At 41.6% G+C, this 21,563-nt stretch overlaps 1 protein-coding gene across 2 annotated transcripts in view; it reads right to left on the bottom strand.

Moving 5' to 3' along the window:
- acbd6 (acyl-CoA binding domain containing 6) overlaps nucleotides 1-21,563 on the bottom strand; it is a 40,884-nt gene continuing 19,321 nt past the window's right edge. The window contains exons 6-8 of one of the 2 annotated variants that reach the window (XM_031306976.2): nucleotides 18,797-18,886; nucleotides 3,244-3,274; nucleotides 1-954 (exon numbers count right to left, since the gene is read on the bottom strand). In XM_031306976.2, the coding sequence (XP_031162836.1) occupies nucleotides 800-954; nucleotides 3,244-3,274; nucleotides 18,797-18,886 (276 nt within the window). In that variant the 3' untranslated portion in view covers nucleotides 1-799. The remainder of the gene's footprint in view (nucleotides 955-3,243; nucleotides 3,275-18,796; nucleotides 18,887-21,563) is intronic. The other variant, XM_036006861.1, reaches the window with a different exon arrangement.

Genomic DNA, 21,563 nt, shown 5'->3' with positions numbered 1-21,563 from the left:
TATTTGTTGAAGACTTTAATGTGATAAATGACAAATGATCAAAGCATTCCTTGAACGTAACAACTGAATCATGAACAAATGGTCAGAGAGGGCTGACCCAGACTGAAAGGCCTGGCTGATAGTCAGACCTGGGCAGTAGGAGTGGGTGATATGTATCAAATCTTTTATTACGGTATTTAATATCATATCGCAGTATGAACTTTCTGAAATATTTTACTGTTTATAGATCAAATAAGTGGATGGGAATGTCTTTTTTTGGTTCTGGCTTGGTTTTGGTGACTTAAATACCTGACAAATACAGATACTTCACCACATTGATGCACAAACCCTGTCATTCCAATATTGTCAATAAGCAGTCCTGCTTATTGATTTGCAACATTGCCTGCATTGGTCGAATACAGCAAAAGATATTTAAGGTATAACAACCTCAGTATAGCAAATTCTCCAGCAGTACTCACAGTATAAGTCATATCACCCAACCCTACTGGGCATATAAAGTCAATATACATTATTTGGATGATTGAAATTACATGTGGTTTGCTTCATTTGACACTCATCAAATGGAAGGGCTAATGTTTACACCCTGTAGTTCCACAGAGCTAAGCCAACATAACCAAACTCACCTCAAGTATTTGAAAATCAAATCAAATAAAACTTATAATCCTGGTCTACTAACTGCTGGGGAAGAACAGAGTATCTTCAGGGATGAAGGAGGGATGATGAGGAGGATGGTCGAATGAGTGGAGCGGGGATGAGACAAGGACGGGGGCGAGGACCAGGGTGGTGGCAGGTGGGTGAGCTAGCCTTTTGGAGCCGTGTAGTGACACAGGAGAGAGGAGATGGCACTGGATTCAGTGACCTCCTCAGGGAGAGAGCCCTCCATGTCTTTGATGGACGGGTCGGCTCCAGCGTTCAGCAGGAGCTCCACGATGTCAGCAAACTCACACGCTGATGCTACGAAGAAAAAAAATATAACATAATGGAGTAATTAAAGGAGGAGAAAACAGCAAAGAAGAGCAATAAAAGAAGTAGAAAACAAAAAGCATTTATGCAAATGTTCTGCTAGGCATTTAGCTTTTTGGCCATGCTAGCAGCTGCAAGGCTGTATGGATGGCTACATCACCCTGTAGGTCAGTCAACCCCTTTGGTCCAGACAGAAATATCTATCTAACAACTATGGATGGATTGCCAAGAAATTTGGTATGGATATTTGTGTTCCCCTGAGGATGAATCCTAGTGACTTTGGCGATATACTAGCTAGTCTAGCGCCACAATCAGGTCAAAATTCAATGTGTCCAGTACTTTGGTTTATGACCAAATTACTGCAAAACTAATGACATTACCATCAGCCTCAGCTGCACTTTATGTTTAGTGCTAATTAGAAAATGTTAGCATGCTAACACAACAAGCTAAGATGGCGAATATGGTAAATGTTATACCTGCTAAACATCAACATGTAAACATTGTTAGCATTGAGCAAGTTAGCATGCTGATGTTAGCATTTTGCTCAAAGCACCACAGTGCCTAAGCACAGCCTCACAGAGTTGCTGTAAAGTCTGGTTTAAACAACGGTGGTGTATTTAGCAGAGGAGTGTGGTTACACTGTCACTTATTCTTAACCTGGACAAATGTGCAGCTCATTACAGACTGTTATGCTGGTGTGAACCAGAGGTTTGAGTAAATTTGCCTCATCCCTTTCTTCTACGTACTGTAGTTTAGTACAGTATGTACAGTATTGCAGTTAATGAAAAGCCCATCTGCAGGCCCAGCACTGACACCGGCCTGGACCTGTGGTTCTCTCAAACACTTCATTTCTGCCCCATTGGCAATTTGTGCCCCACTAAAAGGGTCTTCTCTCTCTGTATAAGGGGGAGGAAGTGGGGGAGGCTTGCACTTTCTTAACCCAGTTAGCAGGTCCCTGCTTTCCTGATGCACCTCTCGCCCCTCTGGCACCTCGCCCCCCCATCTCCTCTCTCTTCCTCTCTTGTTCTGAGTGCTCTTCTCTGTCGGTGTCAATCGCTCGCTCCTCTTAAAGAGCGGACTCTGTGCTGTGCCATGATCGCTGATGTCAGCAACCACAGTGATTGACAGCCAGGCCTTTTAACCTCCAGCCCAGGGGTGGCTGGTGGGCTGGCTGGCGGGAGTGTGTGTGCATGAGATATGATGATACATCGGAATGCATGTGAGTGTGTAAGCAAATGCATGTGCATGCGCAGGTTGTGTCTATGAATTGCATGAGGTGTGTGATTATCAAACACTACAAGAACCACTTATTTTTCAGCCAAATCAGACTAACAAAGCTTGGCTTATTTTTTCCAGCCACGCTTGCAGTCCTCCTCTTGTTGCTCTAAACAGTATTTTATTTAGCCAGCGGGGTGTGTGTGTGTGTGTGTGTGTGTGTGTGTGTGTGTGTGCGCGTGGCAGGTGTCTCGCCTGGGCCTTGAGCTGTAAAAAGTAGCTGGCCCTCAGGGGAGCCGTAGAGGAGGAGAACAATTTATGGTGAGCAGTAAACCCTCAATTAATCACTTGCCAGCCACTGTGGCCCTGTGCAAAGAGAGGTGGGAATGAATTTTCATTCTCTGCTATTTGTCTCTTGGAGTTCATCGCTTATGTTTATTAGTCATCTTTTTATGCCCCATCCTCGGGGCTTCCTCTGCTGAGTGTGTTTGTGTGTGCAGATCTACGGTGGGCAATGCAACATGCCCACATCAATGCCACAAAGCTGGGGGACAGATGGTGACGCCACACACATGCACACACTCAGAGGACAGGGGAAACGCCCCTCAGGGACATGTGTGTTGGGGCATGAGAGGGTCAGGGGAGTCTAAGGACCACTGCTGATTTCCTCTGGGAGGCCTGCCGATTATTACACACACGCAGAACAAAACCAGACATCCACACATGCTCACATACATACCAAAGGACACAGACACAGACACACACACAGACACACACACACACACACACACACACACAGAGGAATAAGAGAAACGGGGTGGAAAAACAACTGTAGAAAATAAAGATGAGGAACGGAGGACAGAGCATTGTCAAATTTGAGACAAATGTTGGCAAAGTGCAGAAAACAAGCTGCTTCATATAAAGAGCACGCACACAAAACATAATGTCAGTGTACGATAGATCCAAAAAGACATTTCCACCATTTACAAACAGACATAAATACACTTAAAAAAGTGAGTATACAACATTTTGTACTATAGAGATTAACAAGAGAGGCCTTCTTACCATAATGTAGCGCTGTCTGTCCTTCATTATCCTGTAAGACAAAAACAAGTCTTAATAATATCATATAACAAAATATATATTGTGAGCATTTGGTGTGAGAGAAATGACTTTGCTCAAACTTCCCAAGAGTCAACAGGAAAACTTTCAGCTACTAGAATACCAATCACCTCCTACTTGTTGGCTGTGGACAAAAGATGCCTAGTTTTCATTGTACCAAAGGCAAATTATGAGATGACGAGATATTGATTTGAGGAACATGGGACCTGCAAATCAAATCTTTCAACTTGCAGGTGACTTGCAGTTCTGATCAACCTGAACCAATAAGCTACTGAAACTCAACATATTACTGTGGAGGCGCCTCCAGCATTACGCATCTATCCTCCAAACACCAGACCAGTGTTAGCCCCAACCCTACATCTCAACCACATGTCAGCGGCTCCTGATACATGTTCATACCAGTCCAAGAAACTAGATGTAAGGTCTTAGAGAGTCTTAAAGATTAAAGCTGGTGATTTCATTTTTTTTATTGTCAACAAACAACAATGTATTAAGCTGTATGTAGTTTGGGCAGAATGGGAGGAACAGGAAAGCCCCCACATTATCCCGTAGCGTGGGTAGTGTTTGTGCTTTATTAAAGACAAACTTAGTAACATTTGTTGTGTTACATATCTGTAGCAGTTCGTTAACAAGTGAAAGCTGAAACAAACAGTGTATAGCTTTATTTGAATTGACTGAATTGCTTGAATATGTACATCTTAAAATCCTTTATTGCAATTAAAGAACATGTCAGCCTGTGCAACAGTGTATGTGTTTATGTGTTTTAGATGACAACAACAGAGCTCTATGGCACAGAGGAATACGTGATCAGGCTTTGGATAGGCAGAAAATACTTTTTAGTATAGGTTTTAGTCTTTTCATGTGATTTGTTAGCAATAAGATATAGATATAGAATATTTGAAGCCTAGAAGAATTACTTTACACAACAGCTCAGGGACAATGTAGAGAAGAGTGTCAGGGGGTGAACAGAAAATCAGTGATGGTCTCTTGCGTGCATGTGTGTGAGTGTGTCTGTGTGCATGCGGATATGTGGGTGTGCGGTAAAAATGATACTTGGGGTCAAGGGGCCAATGGTAGAGATATATTTCTTGTTAGAACTGTGGATTGGGGACAGGGATGGGGAAATGTGTGTGTGTGTGTGTGTGTGTGTATGTGTGTGTGTGTGTAGGTATAAGGCACAATATATGACTGGCATCATCAACAGGACATTCCGTTCTTAATCACTGTTCCAGCCTGCCTTTGCACCTCATAATGATGATAAATGGTCAAACTGTTGCCCTCAGTCTCAGAACAAGAGCAGTCGTTGAGCTAAGCACAATGGTATCAAATGCTCAGAGACAGATTAAAAGCCAGCAGGCGGCGCAGTGACATTTCTGTACCGTAAAATGTCACTGCAGTGAAAATACCTCCAAATTACTAAAACTGTTATGGTGAAATTATTCATTAGTCTTTCCACCTTTGCTCTTCTAACAGCAGATCCTCTCCTGCACCTTCCTGTTTTTGGTTACTTCCATGTCCTTTCTCCACTCTCCTCCAATTCTTCCTTCTCTTCTTCTTCTGACCTACCTCGTCTCTTTTCTTTTATTACCTTGCCCACCGTCGCCTCTCTCTTTTTCCAGTCACTCCTCTCTTTTCATTACCACATCCACCTTTCTCTCTCTTTTCCATTCAGTCTCCTCTTCAATCTTTATCCTTTTCCTTTCCTTCTTCGTCACTTTCCTGTCTTCCCTCTCTAGCTGGGCACAGTGCAGAGTGATCCTATTGTTGTGTGTGTGTCGCTCTCTCAGGGGCAGCACTTCAGGGACCTGCTGATTGGATTAGAGCTTTCTATTCCCTCTGGGTGGATCACAGAGCACAGATGCAAATCGCCACCAGCGTGGAAAGCGTGCCATAGTTAACCCAAGACAACAATGCTGTCTGTCTGCAAGTCAAATCGCAACCTGTGATGTACTGAGGACATTGTGTCTGTCTCTCACAATGATGTTTAGAGAGAGAGAGAGGAACTGAACTAAAATTGACAAATTTAGATTAAATGGTGTGAAGGTAAAATTGTACTGTCCAGGCACTAAAATATATACACACACACACACACACACACACACACACACGGCACAATGGGGCAGTGACAGATGTTTACAGCCGGGGCCAAGTGAAAGACCTTGATGCACATAAATACATACAGTTATAATTAAAGTGTAAGGGGTTTAATCCCTAATCTGCACCAAGCGCTAATCTGCAGTTAGTTATTCAACAAGCACACACACAAAAGTATGAATGAGTGGTTGATAATTAACAAGCAAAAGAAAATATGCCTTAAAGTGCAGTGAGCCTGGAAGCAAAACAAAAATACTGTTATACCGTATGTTGCCTGTACACATGCATGTTTGTGTGTGTGCGTGCGGCATACATGCTTCTTGCATGTTCATGTGAGGGGTCAGCAGCCTGTCCTCTCAGCGTTCCCTAATGCCCTTTCATCCAGGACGGAGGCTTGATGGAATCACAGGAAATTGGATTGTCTTCCATTTGCTTTGGAAGCAGCCTGGAAGAGACACTCTTTCCCCTCCCACCACTCTCCCCCAATACCTACAGTTAGCTACCCCACCCCCCTCTCTTGTGCACCCCTGTTCCCATCCCATTACGGAGGCATGTCGCACCGAACCCCTGCTTTTACATGTCATCCAAAGTTTCCCCTTGCGGTGCAGAAATACTGGGCTGGATGTCAGCAGAGTGCTCAATAAAGCCGCTGCTTGCACAATACCAGCAGCAGCAGAGCTCCAGCACTGTGTAGTGTATCACCCTAATGGGGTGGAGCAATATGCTTAGGAGCAGCATGGATTGGGATTGATCTATTAGTACAAATGCAGTTTTGCTGAATTTAAGTCACACCAATCTATCATTTCTACCACACAAATGATGGGAAGCAAGATGGATGAAAGAGAAAGACAGCAAATCAAGAATGTAGAAAGATATGAGCACACAGTTGTATTTCTATACAGATCAAAATAATACTGTGAGATGATCTTGTGTAAATATTTGTGTTTATTTCATTCAGATTGCTCTGCAGGAATGTCCAGGCAACTCAGAGTCAGACTGAGGCCAACCAGGATCAATTGAAACATTGTCTGTAACTAAGTTTATCTGCAGAGAGCACACAAAGGGACTGTCACAGATGTTGTGTTCATTTCTGGAAAGTGGTTTCGTTTGTTTTCTCAGTCAGTCAGTCTTCTTTCACGAACCTTGGACGACAAGACAAGAACACTCCAAACATTCAACCCAAGCTGTTTACACCAGCATTAAGTGGAGGGATCAAGGGCATATCAGAGGCAGAAAGTTAACCCAGTCAGGGATACAAATAAGACGCAGAGGTCCTTTGAGTCTATCTCCTCTTGAAACTAGGTTTCATTCCCTTTGTCTGTGTCCGAGCCAGAGGAGAGATTGTGGGTAGAGGTTAAAGTTAAAGTCAGGTCTGAGACTGAAGAAAGCAGTGTGTGTGTGTGTGTGTGTGTGTGTGTGTGTGTGTGTGTGTGTGTGTGTGGTGGTGTCCCCGTGGACTGTAAAATTGATTTTTAGGCTCAAGATTCGATTCAAAATCGATTTTCGACAATATATATATATATATATATATATATATATATATATATATATATATATATATATATATATATATATATATATACTATGGAAAAGGTTACTTTTTCTCTCAACCTAAAGTTAGATGTATTCATGAAACACTGGGAAAAATGGGTACAATTCATCAGACCTTTAAGACCAGATTTCGTCAAGGTAACGAGCTGAAGGAACGTCCATTTTTTATCTGATTTCTTTTCTTTTCTTTTTCTTCTCTTCTTCATTTTATGTATTTACTTTTTGCTTCTATACCCCTCTGGATGTAAAAAGTTAAATTGTATGTTTTTCTTTTTTTATACATATACGTATACATATTATCGAAAGGGAATGGACATCTGAAACAAGAAACTATTGATACAAAACCTTTGGTTCTGTACAATTCTGATGTTAACAACTGTAATTCCATTTGTACTTGTCAATTGATGTGAAATTTCCTAATAAGAAGATAATTATAAAAAAACAACAAAAAAACAACGACGAACAATTCTCGATTAAAAAAAAAAAACGATTCACGGGCGCCGGGATGGCTCAGTTGGTAGAGCGGGCGCCCATATGTAGAGGTTTACTCCTTGACGCAGCGGGCCAGGGTTCGACTCCGACCTGCAGCCCTTTGCTGCATGTCAAAAAAAAAACCATTCACAGTATGTAAATGTAGTTACTTTTTATTTCCCATGTGATTGCAGTAGACATACAATAAAAAAAAAAAAAATTTTAAAAATGAATCGATTTTTGGAATTCTATGAGTCGATTTTGAATCGGTAGAGCTTGAATCGCGATACGAATGTGAATTGATTTTTTTTCACACCCCTAGTTCATGTGTTCATACCATGCCAGTCCAACTGACAAAGGTCCTTGGTATATGGTGGATAATCAAGCCCACTCTATTTCTATGTGCTATCTTTCTAATAACTATTAATAAGAATGGTGTCATTCTCAACAGTAACAATAATTTAAGTGGTATATATTTTAAAATGGACAAAACATTAATTAAACATTATTTGCACACAATGACTTCATCACTGTCTTTCAGCAACAATGTTTTGTCAGGAAATAAAAATGCTACTTAAAGGTGAAGAATTTAACATTAATAAATCATCGCTACAGTCATTTTGAAACATTAGTGTAATTAAACCAACAAGACCTTAGCCAAGTTGATTGGCAGACATGTCAGCTACTCCACAAAACAAGAAGGGTGTTATTCTTCCAGAGTGAGCAGTACAACACTTTCAGAGGCAGAGGGTTATCTACAAAAGCTAAAAGAAAAAACACTTTCAACATCTTTTTCAAAAAGTGAGCCCACTATAGCTGAATACAAAAGCTAATTAATGCAGACGTCCAGAGCTGCAACTCCTCTAATGGCCACTAGCTGTATTTAACTTAAACTTTACTAGATATATTCTCTCTATCCTCTCCACTATCAAACTCTTCCTCTCTATTTCTCCTTTAGTTATTTTTCTCTGTCTCATCTTTCTGTCTCCGAAACTTTCTCAAGGTTTTTTTTCTCCCTCTCTTCCTTTTCTCCCCCCTACTGTCCCTGACAGCAACATTAAACAAGTGGGGAAAAATGGACAAGCAATTATGATTTATGATCAATGCATGCAGCAGCTGCTGACTTTTATAATGACAGTGGTCGGGGGAAGGAGAGAAAGAGTGAGGGGGGATGACTGTGTGGATCAGTCTCCAGGGTGTGTGTGTGGGGAAGATGAGGGGTGAATCAATAAGCGACTGGGATCATTGGTATGCAGATTCCAGCAGATAGCATTATGATGAGCAGGTGCCATTAATCAGAAAGCAGAACACAGATCGGAGTAAGATGGAGGAGAGGAAGACTCTCCATCACTGGGTCCCATCTGTAACCAGAGCAGCTTCTGTGGCACCAGACAGAACCAACTTATAGCACTTTTATAGAACATTCATTACTAATTTTGCAGAATATACTGCTAAGCATGTTCCAAAACATACAGTACCATGCATTTTTTGAGTTTTGTTGCATGCAGTCTGGTGAGAAAATCTACTTCCAGCACCTTAAAACCCTCCTGACATAGGCAGCCTGCTATGTCTAAATATTAAAGTTATATTATTGTCACATAGATTTGAAAAATGTGAAAACTTTCCCTTGTTTGTGCATTTAAAAGGCAGGGTTGGTAATCTTGAAAAGCTAGCAAGAATTAAGAGTAGCATCTTCTCAGGGCTCCGTCTAACCCCTCCCCCTGCCCTCGGGGCTCCGGCCCACAAACACACGTACACGAGCACCGCTGCATCGCTGCTTTTTCAGTTTGTCTTTTTTTTCTTACTCCGGATTTCCACTGAATGCGGAACGGCTGCGTGCTCCGCCATCCGTCAATACCCACCAGGTCCGGATTTGTTGCGGCACGACTGCGGCCATGACTGACAGCTGTAGTCACGAGGACCCACAAGATCTCGCGAATTCACGTAGAATAGAACCACAAAACCAACAACAGTTTGTTTCCATCCAGAGGAGTAGAGGGGAAACAACTCTGTGCTGTGTTTTCAAGGTGTAGTGCAGGGAAACATGATCCGCTGTGAGCACGGTGTATTTTATTTTGAAAATTAACCGGATGTTTATTTTGTTTCTGTGCTTGACTTCCTGCCCCGCACTATCTGCCGTGTGCTGAATTGCTGCGGAGCTCTCCGGCGTCTGGCAAAAATAGAAGCTCTGCGTATCTGCTCCGGAGGGCTGCGCCGGAGCTGGGACGCAGTCGGAACGCAGCCGTTCCGCAGTCAGTGGAAATACACACATTGACTTTAATGGAAACCTAATGACTCCGCCGCCGTTCAGCAGCCGTTCCGCAGCCGTTCCGCATCCAGTGGAAATTGGAGGTTAGCCTTTTTAGCAGGGAAGGCGGGCGGTTGCAAGTAACCGCGGCTGGGGCAAATTTTGCTGAGTTTTCTCTGAGTAGACTTGCAGTAACTCCGGCGGCGACGACGTGCATTGAGCTCAGGCTCGTACACGGGAGGGGTAGAGTACATGCAGCGGGGCAAGGAGGCATTTCAAACAACATATAAAAGAGTGTATATTGGAAATAGTTACCAACCCTGCCTTTAAGGAAACATCTGTATGTATTGTATGTAAAGGCCTGTGCATGCACATGAGTTTTCCCTATGTTTGCTGTGTGTGTTAACTGCCAGTGTGTGTGTGTGTGTGTGTGTGTGTGTGTGTGTGTGTGTGTGTGTGTGTGTGTGTGCGTGTGCGTGCGTTGGGAAGGCCCCCTGTGTTAAAAGGATCTGCTGACCGGGGCCAGCCCTAATTGAATCTGGGTCTCCTCTCTGAGCATGGAGAGGTAACCTTGCCACTCAGCGTGTGAGCACTACCACCAATGGTCAAATTAGCCTGACGCCAAACTCCCTGTCCTTCACACCTCCTGGGAGTGTCCTTCAGGTGCCCGGGTGAACCAACCACACACACACACACACACACACACACACACACACACACACACACACACACACACACACACACACACACACACACACACACACACACACTTCCCCATCACACCCATAGCTGCAATCAGTAGCATCACAGTTTGGGGGGGGATATCCTGAATGATTCACAGGTCCAGAGCTGACAGGGGTCCTGGAGGTTGCCAGGGATTATAGATATTTATTGTGTCAGCGTTGTCAGGAAGCCCAAAAGTGTGACACACCTTACTTCAGCACAGGTCTTCCATCCCTAAACAACTCCTGTGGGTCTGGAGCAAAGGGTAATGAAAGTGTCTGAAGCTCGATCTGAGTGTAAAAGCTCCTTTAAAGCCCTGTACATACTGTACCTTTACCCACAATAGCCTGGTTTTCTTGCATTTTTCTGTCACACCAGACAAAAGAAGCCTCTCTTTTTCTCTAAACCTCCATTCTCACCAACGTTGTTGTCTTCATCTCCCCCCTCTTCCCACCCCCTCCCTCCCACACACACACACACACACACACACACACACACACACACACTTCCCTCTCCTCCCCATGTCAGGGAGCTTGCTTGTTCCCGTGGGACACCTTAGCCTCCATTAAAGCCATCAGAGAGGAGGATGAGGTTGCGACTAAGAATTAACATCGCCAGAGGCCCCGTCTGTCCTCCTGCGGCTCATCGATGATGTTTAAAAAGAAATATATGAAATAAATAAATACATAAAAGAGTGTAATATGAAAATCAATGGCCAAGCAGCGGGGGCTGCGGCTGAGGCATTTGGAGTGAGGGACTCATAAAGCTGAGTACTGCGGGAGACTGATGGAAGGCAAAACACTTACTTTGTTTATTCTCTCTCCTCACCCCCGTTCCCTCCCCTCGCTCTGTATCCAGCTCTCACTCTCTCACTCTCTCACGCCCCCCCATCCCCATCCCCCCCCCCTTCTGTCTAAAGCAGTCGAGGACAGCTTTAATGCTCCTGATAATTTATGTGGACGGTTAAGAACGATGGAAATCAAATAGTTGAGTGTAGGCAAGGCCCAGTGAGTGGCCAATAAGAAAGAAACAACAGCTGATGATAGCAAAGAGGACTGTTACCTGCTGGAATGGCTCTTTAGGCCGCAATATTACTGTCAAGGAGCTGGCTCTTTTCTAAGTGCTCATATTATAGATTCATAACTGTATCTATGTCCGATAGGGCCTTTTAACACAGCGCAGCAACAGCTTTCATTTCACAGAGTCAAGCTAATGTGTGGCAAATACTAAACATGAATCCTATAAGAGCAGCTTAAAGTGTGGCGTGTAAAATGTCAAGTGGTGTGTGTTGTGGCTACGGTGCCTTTTATGTGTGTGTATTATACGTTACCAAGGTTTGTTCCGATTCCTCTACTTTAACATGTGCGTACATATTGTAGGCAGGCAGACGCAAATACATTTGAAAATGCAGGGGCAATAAATTACACTTGGGCCTATTATAAAGAGGAAGCAAGGAATGGCTTTCTTAAACATCTGCATTAATGTGTGCACTAAGCTGTGGGAGTGTCTCAGTGTCAACTATTAATCTGTTGCAGAGACATGAAAGTGTGTGAAGGTGCACACTCATCTGCTCAGCTAAATAGGAACCATTTACATGCTGCAAGCTGTGGACACATGCAAACGAACATGCATGTACTTATTATTGTCTTGCTTCTTCTCTGCTTGTCTCTACGGTTGGACAATATGGATAAAAATCTTTAGCACAGTATATGTCATTTTAAATTGTGGTATTAATATATAGCATGATATAATTTCTGGAAAAAGTTGAGAAACTGTGGAGGAAGTAACCAGATATGAATGTCTAGTTTTGGCTTATTCAGTAAATTAAATACCTGATAAAGGTTGTTTTTTTTTTTAAATCACACTCACGCAAATATCATATAATACTGCCATAAAGCCGTCATGCTGATTGATTTGTAAGATAGTCAATAACGTCCTAATACTCCCAGAGAGGTGAAAGGGACACATACCATCTCATATCTTTGTTTACCTGCTCTATTTCTCCCTCCATTCTATTTTTTCTCCCCCTGTTTATTCTTTGAATCCTCGATATATTCCGTTTTCTTACTTTCCCACCTTGCTGCCTTCCCTTTCTTAAAGACCCTATATATTCTGGGGGAGAGGTTGCACAATTACAAACACTGGTACACACACAAACACACATGCGCACACACACAATTATGACGAATCTTGCTGGATATTTGTTATGACTGGCCTGACTGAGCCATTAGTTATAGGAGGCAGTGCTGGGAAAGGGGAGGGCTACAAACGTGTAATAATGCCTCCACCATAGAATTTCAATCAACCACCATGGTGGGTGTGTGTGTGTGTGTGTGTGTGTGTTTTGATCACACAAGTAGTTGACACCACAGTAGAGGACACAGATGAGATGGTTCAGTGTTCTTTGTTTGCTACAACAGCAGAGCTTGAATTCAAAAAGCTCTAAAATGCCTGTAAAGCTGCATAATATAATAAAGGTTACAGTTTTAAATTGTTTGCTGAATGTCGCGACTTTAATATGAAATGTCATCATTTTGATACAGGTTGATATGCTTTTTTCATGAAACATGACCATTGAACAGATGCTAATGCTTACGATTTGTTGAGTTTGATTAAAATGGAACATTTTCTTCGACATCCTACTACATTTTTGAGCCGGGGATTTAGCACAGATCAAGAATACCTTATTTAGGAAACAGAAACACTTCAGAAAAAACTTGGTAAACTATTTGGTAATTGCAGCAGCCCATATTTATACAGCCGTCTGAGGTTTAATATTTTTTCCATTAATTTAACATGCAGTACATCTGCACTGTTTCATAGCAACTCCAATTATAAATCGAGGAATCTCTGTTCGTATGTGTCTCCCATGTGCATTGTTACTGCACATTGGTATCTGAATGTATCAATGTATACATGTAAATATTTGACAGTTTTAATCCTTTTATACTTTATCTTTTAAACATAAATACAATAAATAACTAAATAAATAAATGGGTATTAAAGAATCTGTGCTGTGTGGGATGTTTACACTTAAAAATGTCAGAGCTCTCTGGTAAACAAACTATGTATTGAAGACACTGTTCCTGAATGATCTTACACATACTGTATCTTTGGCACTCTGTACTGCAATGCCTTGTTACTTATCAGTCGACATTTACGTCAATACTGACATCTGCAAGGACCTCATATCAGAGGATATATCAGTTCGGTCGATTTATTGGTCCAGCTCTAGAAGGTAACAACAGATGGTAAGCAGCTAGTGTGAAAATGTGACTGTTAACATGAAATCAGAGGAAACATCCTTTTATATTATAAAGATTTCCCAAGTTCTTCCCCATCTGTCTGCATTTATCAGTTAAATTGAGAACTCCCACAGTCATGAATTCACTGTTTTACTCCATTATATCAACAGCCCGAGTCCACCCACACCACTCACATCAATATCAAATCAATGGATCCATACCTTAAGAGAGACTATGCCATTACAAATCAGCCATACACACATGTATGTTTAGAGCTCCATCGTGCAATTTTACACACAAGTATACAAACACAAACTATCCTTACCAGGAAAGAATACTTTTCTACAATCTAACTAAAATAATACAACTGTACATTAAAGGAATGTAAGTACAGGGAAACTTATGCTTATGATATGCCAGTCTGCCACTCAGGGAAGGCTCAAATCCTCACAACAGCCACACACACAGACATCGCTGCAGGTTCGACATGCAGACTATGTGTATGAGACTTGTTGTGTTATCTCTTCCCACCAATTGTAGGCCGCCCAGTCAGATATTTATTACTATTGATCTAGCTGGTCCTGGCTGGAGACTTTTGTTCTGCCGGCTAGAGGCTCTGACCTCAATTAAGTTATGAATTTCTATCTGATAGACTGGGAGCGCTTGGGGCCTGCCGTGGCCGTGCTACCACGCTGGATTAATTAGAATTAGCGGTGCTGCGAGTCGCCCTCCCCGCCTCATGGATCATGTTGTTTTAATACAAAGTAGAGGCGGAGGCGTGGGAGGGATGGAGTAAAGGGGACGGGAGCGTTGGGGGGAAGGGAGAGTGATGAGGAGAGGGGAAAGATGGAGACAGACGGAAAGGCAAAAAACAAAACAGGCATGAGTCGAGTAAAAGGATGTGAGACACAGCCATGTGCTTAAAACCTGCACTTTTCCTCCAATCACCTACTTTAAACCTTAACAATGTTACCTGCCTGGCATTGTGTTTGTGTTGTGATTACCTGAATCTCACCTGTCCTTCCTCTTTGTCAGCCTAATCCTGCCTTGGTCCCTTACCATCTCAGTAATCACTGCAGGTCAGACATCATATAAATCTACTCAGGACCATTCTTGACCTTTGTTGGAGGTCTGCAGCACCTCCGCACCAAAGCCCTGCCTTTCCGACTCCAGTTCCCATGAATGGGCATGTCCTTTCTATGAATGCATATATTTACATGGCAACCCTACAGCTTGTTGGGAGGGTTAGAGAAGGGTTCAGGTGGGATTTCCACCTGTGGTTGTGGGATTACAACGACTAGACAGAGAATGACCACAGGGAGAGTGGACACACACAAACACAGGTCGTCTAGACCATGAAAGGACATAATCCTCAACTCTTAGTTAACCCAATTTTGAATGAGTCTTCATTTTCATTGATTAAACTTTTCTCTAAAGGAAAAGTTCAACATTTTGGGAAATATGCTTATTTTCTTTCCTGTAGAAAATGTGCCGCCTTTCTTCCTAACTTTATTTTTGGGAAATACAGACATTATTGTTTTTATTGCCTTTATAGCATAATTAACGGTAGATCGAGAATCTTTACCATAACAACTCTGATACACCTTATACATATATATTCTTTTGCTTTTTCTTTGTTTGCTTTTCGTTGTTTCTGTATTGTTAATGATGCTGTTATGTTTCTCATGCTTATTCTGTATTATTAATTATTTTTAATTATTTATTATTTATTACATAATCTTGCTGTGAAACATGTTAACTGAATCATGTCAGTGACTTGTAATGTGTGCTGGGTATTGACATTCAGCTAGTTTTGTTATACAACTAGCTGTATTAGAACCATTTATAAAAATGTTGATGCCCAGCACTAATTACAAGTAACCTACTATATCAAAACAGTACTTTTTTGAAGCCCACAAAATTTCAAAATGTTTTCCACAAAATCTAAAAAATCTATTTAACAAAATAAGCAAAACATTTTGAAAGCATCTGTGTTTAATTCTATATTTACCCAAAGCAGCTGCAGAAAAACTTTGTTTAATAAAACATAGTCTAGTTAATTAGATTCAAAGTTTATTAAAATATTTTAACATCTACAATTTCTTGACAGCTGGGCAAACTCCATCCAAACTAAGAATATGACTTATCATTCAAAGCCAGCTTTTGGTACTCAATGAGTCTGATATCTCGCCTTATTTGTAATGTCTTAAAACAATTATACTTCTTCTAGTTGAACAAAACTAAACCCTAATTAGTGAAGACTCTGTACCGTGGGATCTGTTTCTCACTGCTGTCGTGATATGATGGAATGCCCTAAACTTAATCTAATGCCTCATTAATGCTCTTAAATACATTCTAGCACACAGAATACAAGTCCAGTGTTTAAGCCTTAATTTCCATTATTACATTAAGTGAGGTTTTACTGTCATCTTTCCCACAGTTTCTGCCCTACTTTCTCTGAGTGTATTAGCTGAGGGAGCAGTGATACGGTGAGGATGAGGGGAACCAACCCCAGGGCCTGATCTACAATTGGCAGGTGGCAGAGCTGTGATCTGTGTATTCACACACACACACACACACACACACACACACACACACACACACACACACACACACACACACACACACACACACACACACACACACACACACACACACACACACACACACACACACACACACACACCTATTGTAGTCCCTCCCCGCCTTGATCCAGGATTAACTATCAAACAAGCATTTAATGCAGGTTACCAGGGTTTGGGAACAATTCACTAAAACAATCAGTTGATTAATTTCAAACGATTTTCCTCCTCTGCCAAGCAAATAATAATACTTTTTGTTTAACTCTGAAAGTCCCCCTCCCCTTTTTAATCAACAAATTAAGCATAAATCATGTTTGATCTTTATTTACTGGTTGCTCAGCAGTTGGTAGAGGTCAAGAGAGATTACTGGTTCGCTCTAATAGCCTGCAAACAACTCAAACATTCCTCTATTCCTCTCACAACCTCCTATACTCTTTGTTTCATATTACAGGGGCTTTGGGCAAAAGAGACAGAAGCATAAAGCTGCTCCGTCAAGATTTTATCTTTCTCTAATATAACAAACTTTCCTTTCCTTATTCTCTTCCTTAATTTTCCTTAATGACTTAACCCCAAGTAAAACAAAACAAAAGAATGTTCGAGCAGGTTCTAATGAGAAGCATATCGTTCTGTAAGCTTTACATACTGAGATAATTTGGCATTGCGACAGAGTGGTATGATTTAGCTGACTATATTTTTCTCTCAGCCACCTCTTCGCCACCTCATAAATCTGCTACCAGTAACTCTGCTGCAGAGGTCCAGTGTCTTTAATATTCAGGCTTCTCCACAGACAGCTTCCTCTAAACACCTGAGAGACAGGCAGGTGAAAAGGTCCTAAATGCATTACTTCAGGATATATCTGCGCTCTGATTGGCCCCAGATGCACCCTTCTGAAACATTATTTTTTGGTTTTCCTGTCTTCGCGTACACAGGACTTTAAATAATTAAAACACACCTTAAATCTCTAGATTGCCATCATCCTCGCTCTGTTTACTATATTAAAATGATTCCGGATCAAAGAAGGAACACTGTATTATTTCCCTCTATGTGTTTTGATATGAAAAGCAGTCAAATCAGATAGACAGTGTGAGGGACATATTAAAAGTCTACTCAAATTCAGCCACCCATTATCACTACCTGGCCAAAGATTTATGTTTTCTACTTTGACTGCTGAAACAACTTGGCACATTGAGATATCAATTTATATTTTATTGATAGATACATGACTGTAAATACGCTACATTTTACAAAAGGACAAAAGCCTCCATCTATACATCAATCCTCCTCGGCTGTCATTATCTTGATATGGCTATAAATCATTAGTGAAGTGTTTTCGGAGTTATCCTACTGTTAAGTCTTTTATGAACCATTCTCTACAAATCCACCCCCCCTCCCTGCAAGCATTCAAAACAAAAGGGGCCACGCATGACCACAAAAGAGAAAGTCATTTGTGAAATGTCCTGATTATGTGGGTTGTGCAACGTAAAACAATTTGTCTGATTACTTCCAATTGATTTGGCCTTACAGTTAAAGCCTCAGTGTTCAGCCCGGTGAACTGCACTGTGTCGTGCTGCTGGGCAGGGAAGAGGAGTAATTTCTCCGATGTGCAGCTGAGCCAGCTTACCGCAAAAGCTAAAGCCTCCTGGATGCTGCTAAACCTCAGGGAGGCTAAACACTAGGCTAGCTACCAGCTAACTCTGTCTGCTAAAGCCCTGGGGGATTTGTCTGTGGCACAAAGTGAATTAAAGGTGACCTTCTGGAGAGGATGGAGAGAGAAAAGAGAAGGGCAATGTGGATGCTGGAGATGTCACTATTTGCCTTGGGTTTGCATGTACATGTGTGCAGAGTTACAAGGAATGGGAAAGCTCATGTGACTTTCCTCTCGTCCCCATCCTAAATCCATCTGTATACACTCAGCACACATCTCCATATTCTGTACTGACTTCTAGAACAAAATACAGCCACTAGACATGTGTCCAGGAAAATGTTGCAACACGTCTTCGTTAACTTCAAGAGATCAAACACAAACATTAAAGTTCTGTGGCGGAGCAAAGAATTTGTATTGGGTAAATAAGTGTTATTAAAAAACTTTGCAGTGCATGAATGTTTTATGTTCTTCCGCCACTGAAAAAAAACTCCCTGACTCCAGCTCTCAAGTTCAGTAATTTATGCAATTATAGAGGTGGAATCTAATAACGTAATCGAGATCTGAAGTCACGCTCCACTTCTGGGCAAGTCGCTGTTCTACAATGTATTTTCCCATAGAGGGTTTCTTTCATCGATCTTTTTGAAAATATGAAACACAATACAGTCTATAACACAGGTCAAAACTCAAGGGAGATGTAGCCGTTGAATGCTAACAAAACAAATGTTTTTAGGTCTTTCTCAAAAATAAGAAATGGAAATTGAAAAATAAGACAGAAACTATAAAACAGCCTCTAATGTCGATAAATTCAAATGAGACAGACCAGGTAAATACTGTACAAGAAGTCGTCATACAATTTAAATAAGAAGGGCTCGTTTGGCTTCCAGTCTTTCATTTACCGATTCATTATCACAGAAGCAGAGACAGAAAATGAGCTCACCTGACTGTTGATGTCTGCTTTGTGCTGCAGTAATACAGAAACCAGCTCCTTGTGTCCTCTGTCACAGGACCAGTGCAGGAGAGCCCGGCCCTGCAAGCACACATGCAAGTGCACATCAGATGATTACTACTGCAGAATCTGGCGTACTTTTAATGGCATGTATAAAAATTTAAATAATGACTATTTATTTAACACCACTTGCGTGTTTAAATTTGCTTTTTCTTGCATGCAGTGTCATGTCTGTAATTTCAGACAGTCATGAATTACACCTAAAACACACAGGGCATCCTCCTCTTCCTCCTCTACCTCCTCCTCCTCCTCAAAGTTAACTTTCACTTCAACCCGTTTCTTCACTTTCAGACAAAATAAATTATGCACGACCATTCAGAACTCAAAGCCTCTGGGCCTCAGTTCCATAATGATCTGCGGACAGAGTGACGAGATGTGTGTGTGTGTCGGTGCATGTGTGTGCAAAGAAGAGCAATAAGGTGGTTCAAGCACAGAACAAAGAGGGCTCACAGACAAATTGTAGTAACCTGCACACAGTCTGTAAAGCTTGACTGATGGGACACTGTGCACAAAACAAGAGCAGCCCCCTGATCAGCAACCCCCTACTCTATCTCTCTCTCACACACACACACACACACACACACACACACACACACACACACACACACACACACACACACACACACACACACACACACCTAATGTCCAAGATCCTTGTTCTAATAAAACCATGCAAGCTCATTTTTCAGTCAGGCCAATTAGGTAAAGCAAACTCTCCAAGTTCAGTTCTGTTGCTTAAATCATATTGATCACCATGGCTGCATGTTAAAATGGATACTTATAAGCCAGGCCAGAATACCAATAACTTGCTCTCTCTATCTCTCCCTCACTCTTTTTCCTGCTCTCTTTCAGGTGTTTCTGCTACTGGCCACATTTTCACTGAAGACCAGAGTTTACTACTTTCAACGGGATCGCGTGCACGCACGCACGCGCACACACACAATGTATGTACATTCTTCTCTCTATACTCTCTTTGGCTCTGCCCCAATTCACACTTATGGTTTGGCATGTTTGAGTTAGTATTAAAACGCTATGCAGTGTTGGCAAGTATGCAAAAAAGTATGCAAGTGTGTTGCACATTTGCAAAATGCCAACATGCGGTAATATAATGATAAAATCACAATGGGAACATACATACACATGCAAATGTACCCAAATCTTTATTACCAAACACTTCATTTCATCATTACTTTATTGGTATTTAGAGCGTATCCCACAATTCAGGATCTTCTACTCGGCCATACCAGCTCATGTGGCGGCAATGCACCTATAAGTTGGTTTGTGACAACAATGAACAAATATGAAGTTAGGCATTCTAAAGTCAAATACTCAAATACTCTTAGAGTAATTGTTCGTGATTTACAAATAAACCACATTCATATAAAAAGTGCAATCAGAATTAGATTGAAATGGATATAAAATGCAAGCATTTGGAAGAGCAACAATGATTTAAGTAATCAAAAAGAACATGACAAATAAGGTAGATATATAAAGTGGCTAGCAATACACGTCATGTTGTCAGGCCCTCCAAAGGTGATTGTGACTTTAAAAACTGTATCCTTTTTTAATCACCCTTACATTTTAATTTATATGAGTTACATTACAGTACATGCCTTTTCAAAATGTTTTATCATACAAAAGGACATTTCCTGATTCGTGTTATCTTTTTTATGTGACTCAACAATAATCCTAAATAGCTCCATGGAATGAAACAATTGTATTTCTCCTAATGTTCCCTGGATTTTTCCATTTTTGTTTTATTGTTATTTTAATATTATTGTGATGCTAGATGGCTGTTAATTATCTAAAAAGCATCTGAGTCTAAGAAACCAAGCGCAATGATGAGCAGTATGAGTTCATTAACCAAGCATGTCCTAATGTGTTCTGAAAGCTTCCACACACTTGCAGTCTAAACTGATATTTGGCTTTGTTGGAAACTACTAGAAATACACAAATACATGTGGATATTTGGCCACACACCCAAAGAGTGAGTACTGGGACAGAGCCTCTTTCTGCGTCTCTCTCTGAGCTGCAGGAGCAGATCAGGCTTCTTGCTGATGTGAAACTTCACCATTGCCCTCTGCTGTTGAGCAAGTTGCGCTGCAGGAGTGCAAACAGCAACAATGGCAGTGGACAGACAAAGCTTTCACTGCCGAGGTCCCTCAACCATCTGGCCTCTGAGTGGAAAACTCACCATCCGATTGCCTGCTTATCTGAAGAAAGGCTGTGATGATGGGGAGGCAGGGAGCGAGCCATTTGGCCTGGCCGATAATGAATCGGGGACAGATGAATGGATTTTAGGGTCAATCCCGGAAACACCTCGCAATGGTAATAGCGGTTCACACAATTTACTCATCTCCGCCTGAGTAGTGGTTCCCATGTGTTTGTGGCTTCAGATAATTTAAACCATTATGTAACAATTGCAAAAAGAGCTGCTTGAACCATCCCCCGGTGACCTGCATTATCCATCATTCTCCACTGATCATCACCTGCCCTCCTGCACAAGGGGTCAGAGAACATAACAATAACCCTGTGGTGGTACAGACTCAGTTCTTTGCTAAAGGGCACTTCAGCAAGGGGAATCCCTCCTGACATTGGGTTTGAACATTGATCGTCTGGATACTTTCTCTGCCCCCCTGTTGCCACATACCAACTATGACATTACAGTGTTGTCATGGCCATAATCAATTTATGTACA

This window comes from Sander lucioperca, chromosome 11, assembly GCF_008315115.2.
Source record: "Sander lucioperca isolate FBNREF2018 chromosome 11, SLUC_FBN_1.2, whole genome shotgun sequence".
NCBI lineage: Eukaryota > Metazoa > Chordata > Actinopteri > Perciformes > Percidae > Sander > Sander lucioperca.
The sequence above is the reverse complement of the archived record's forward strand: the minus strand, read 5'-3'. Positions and strand labels throughout refer to the sequence as shown.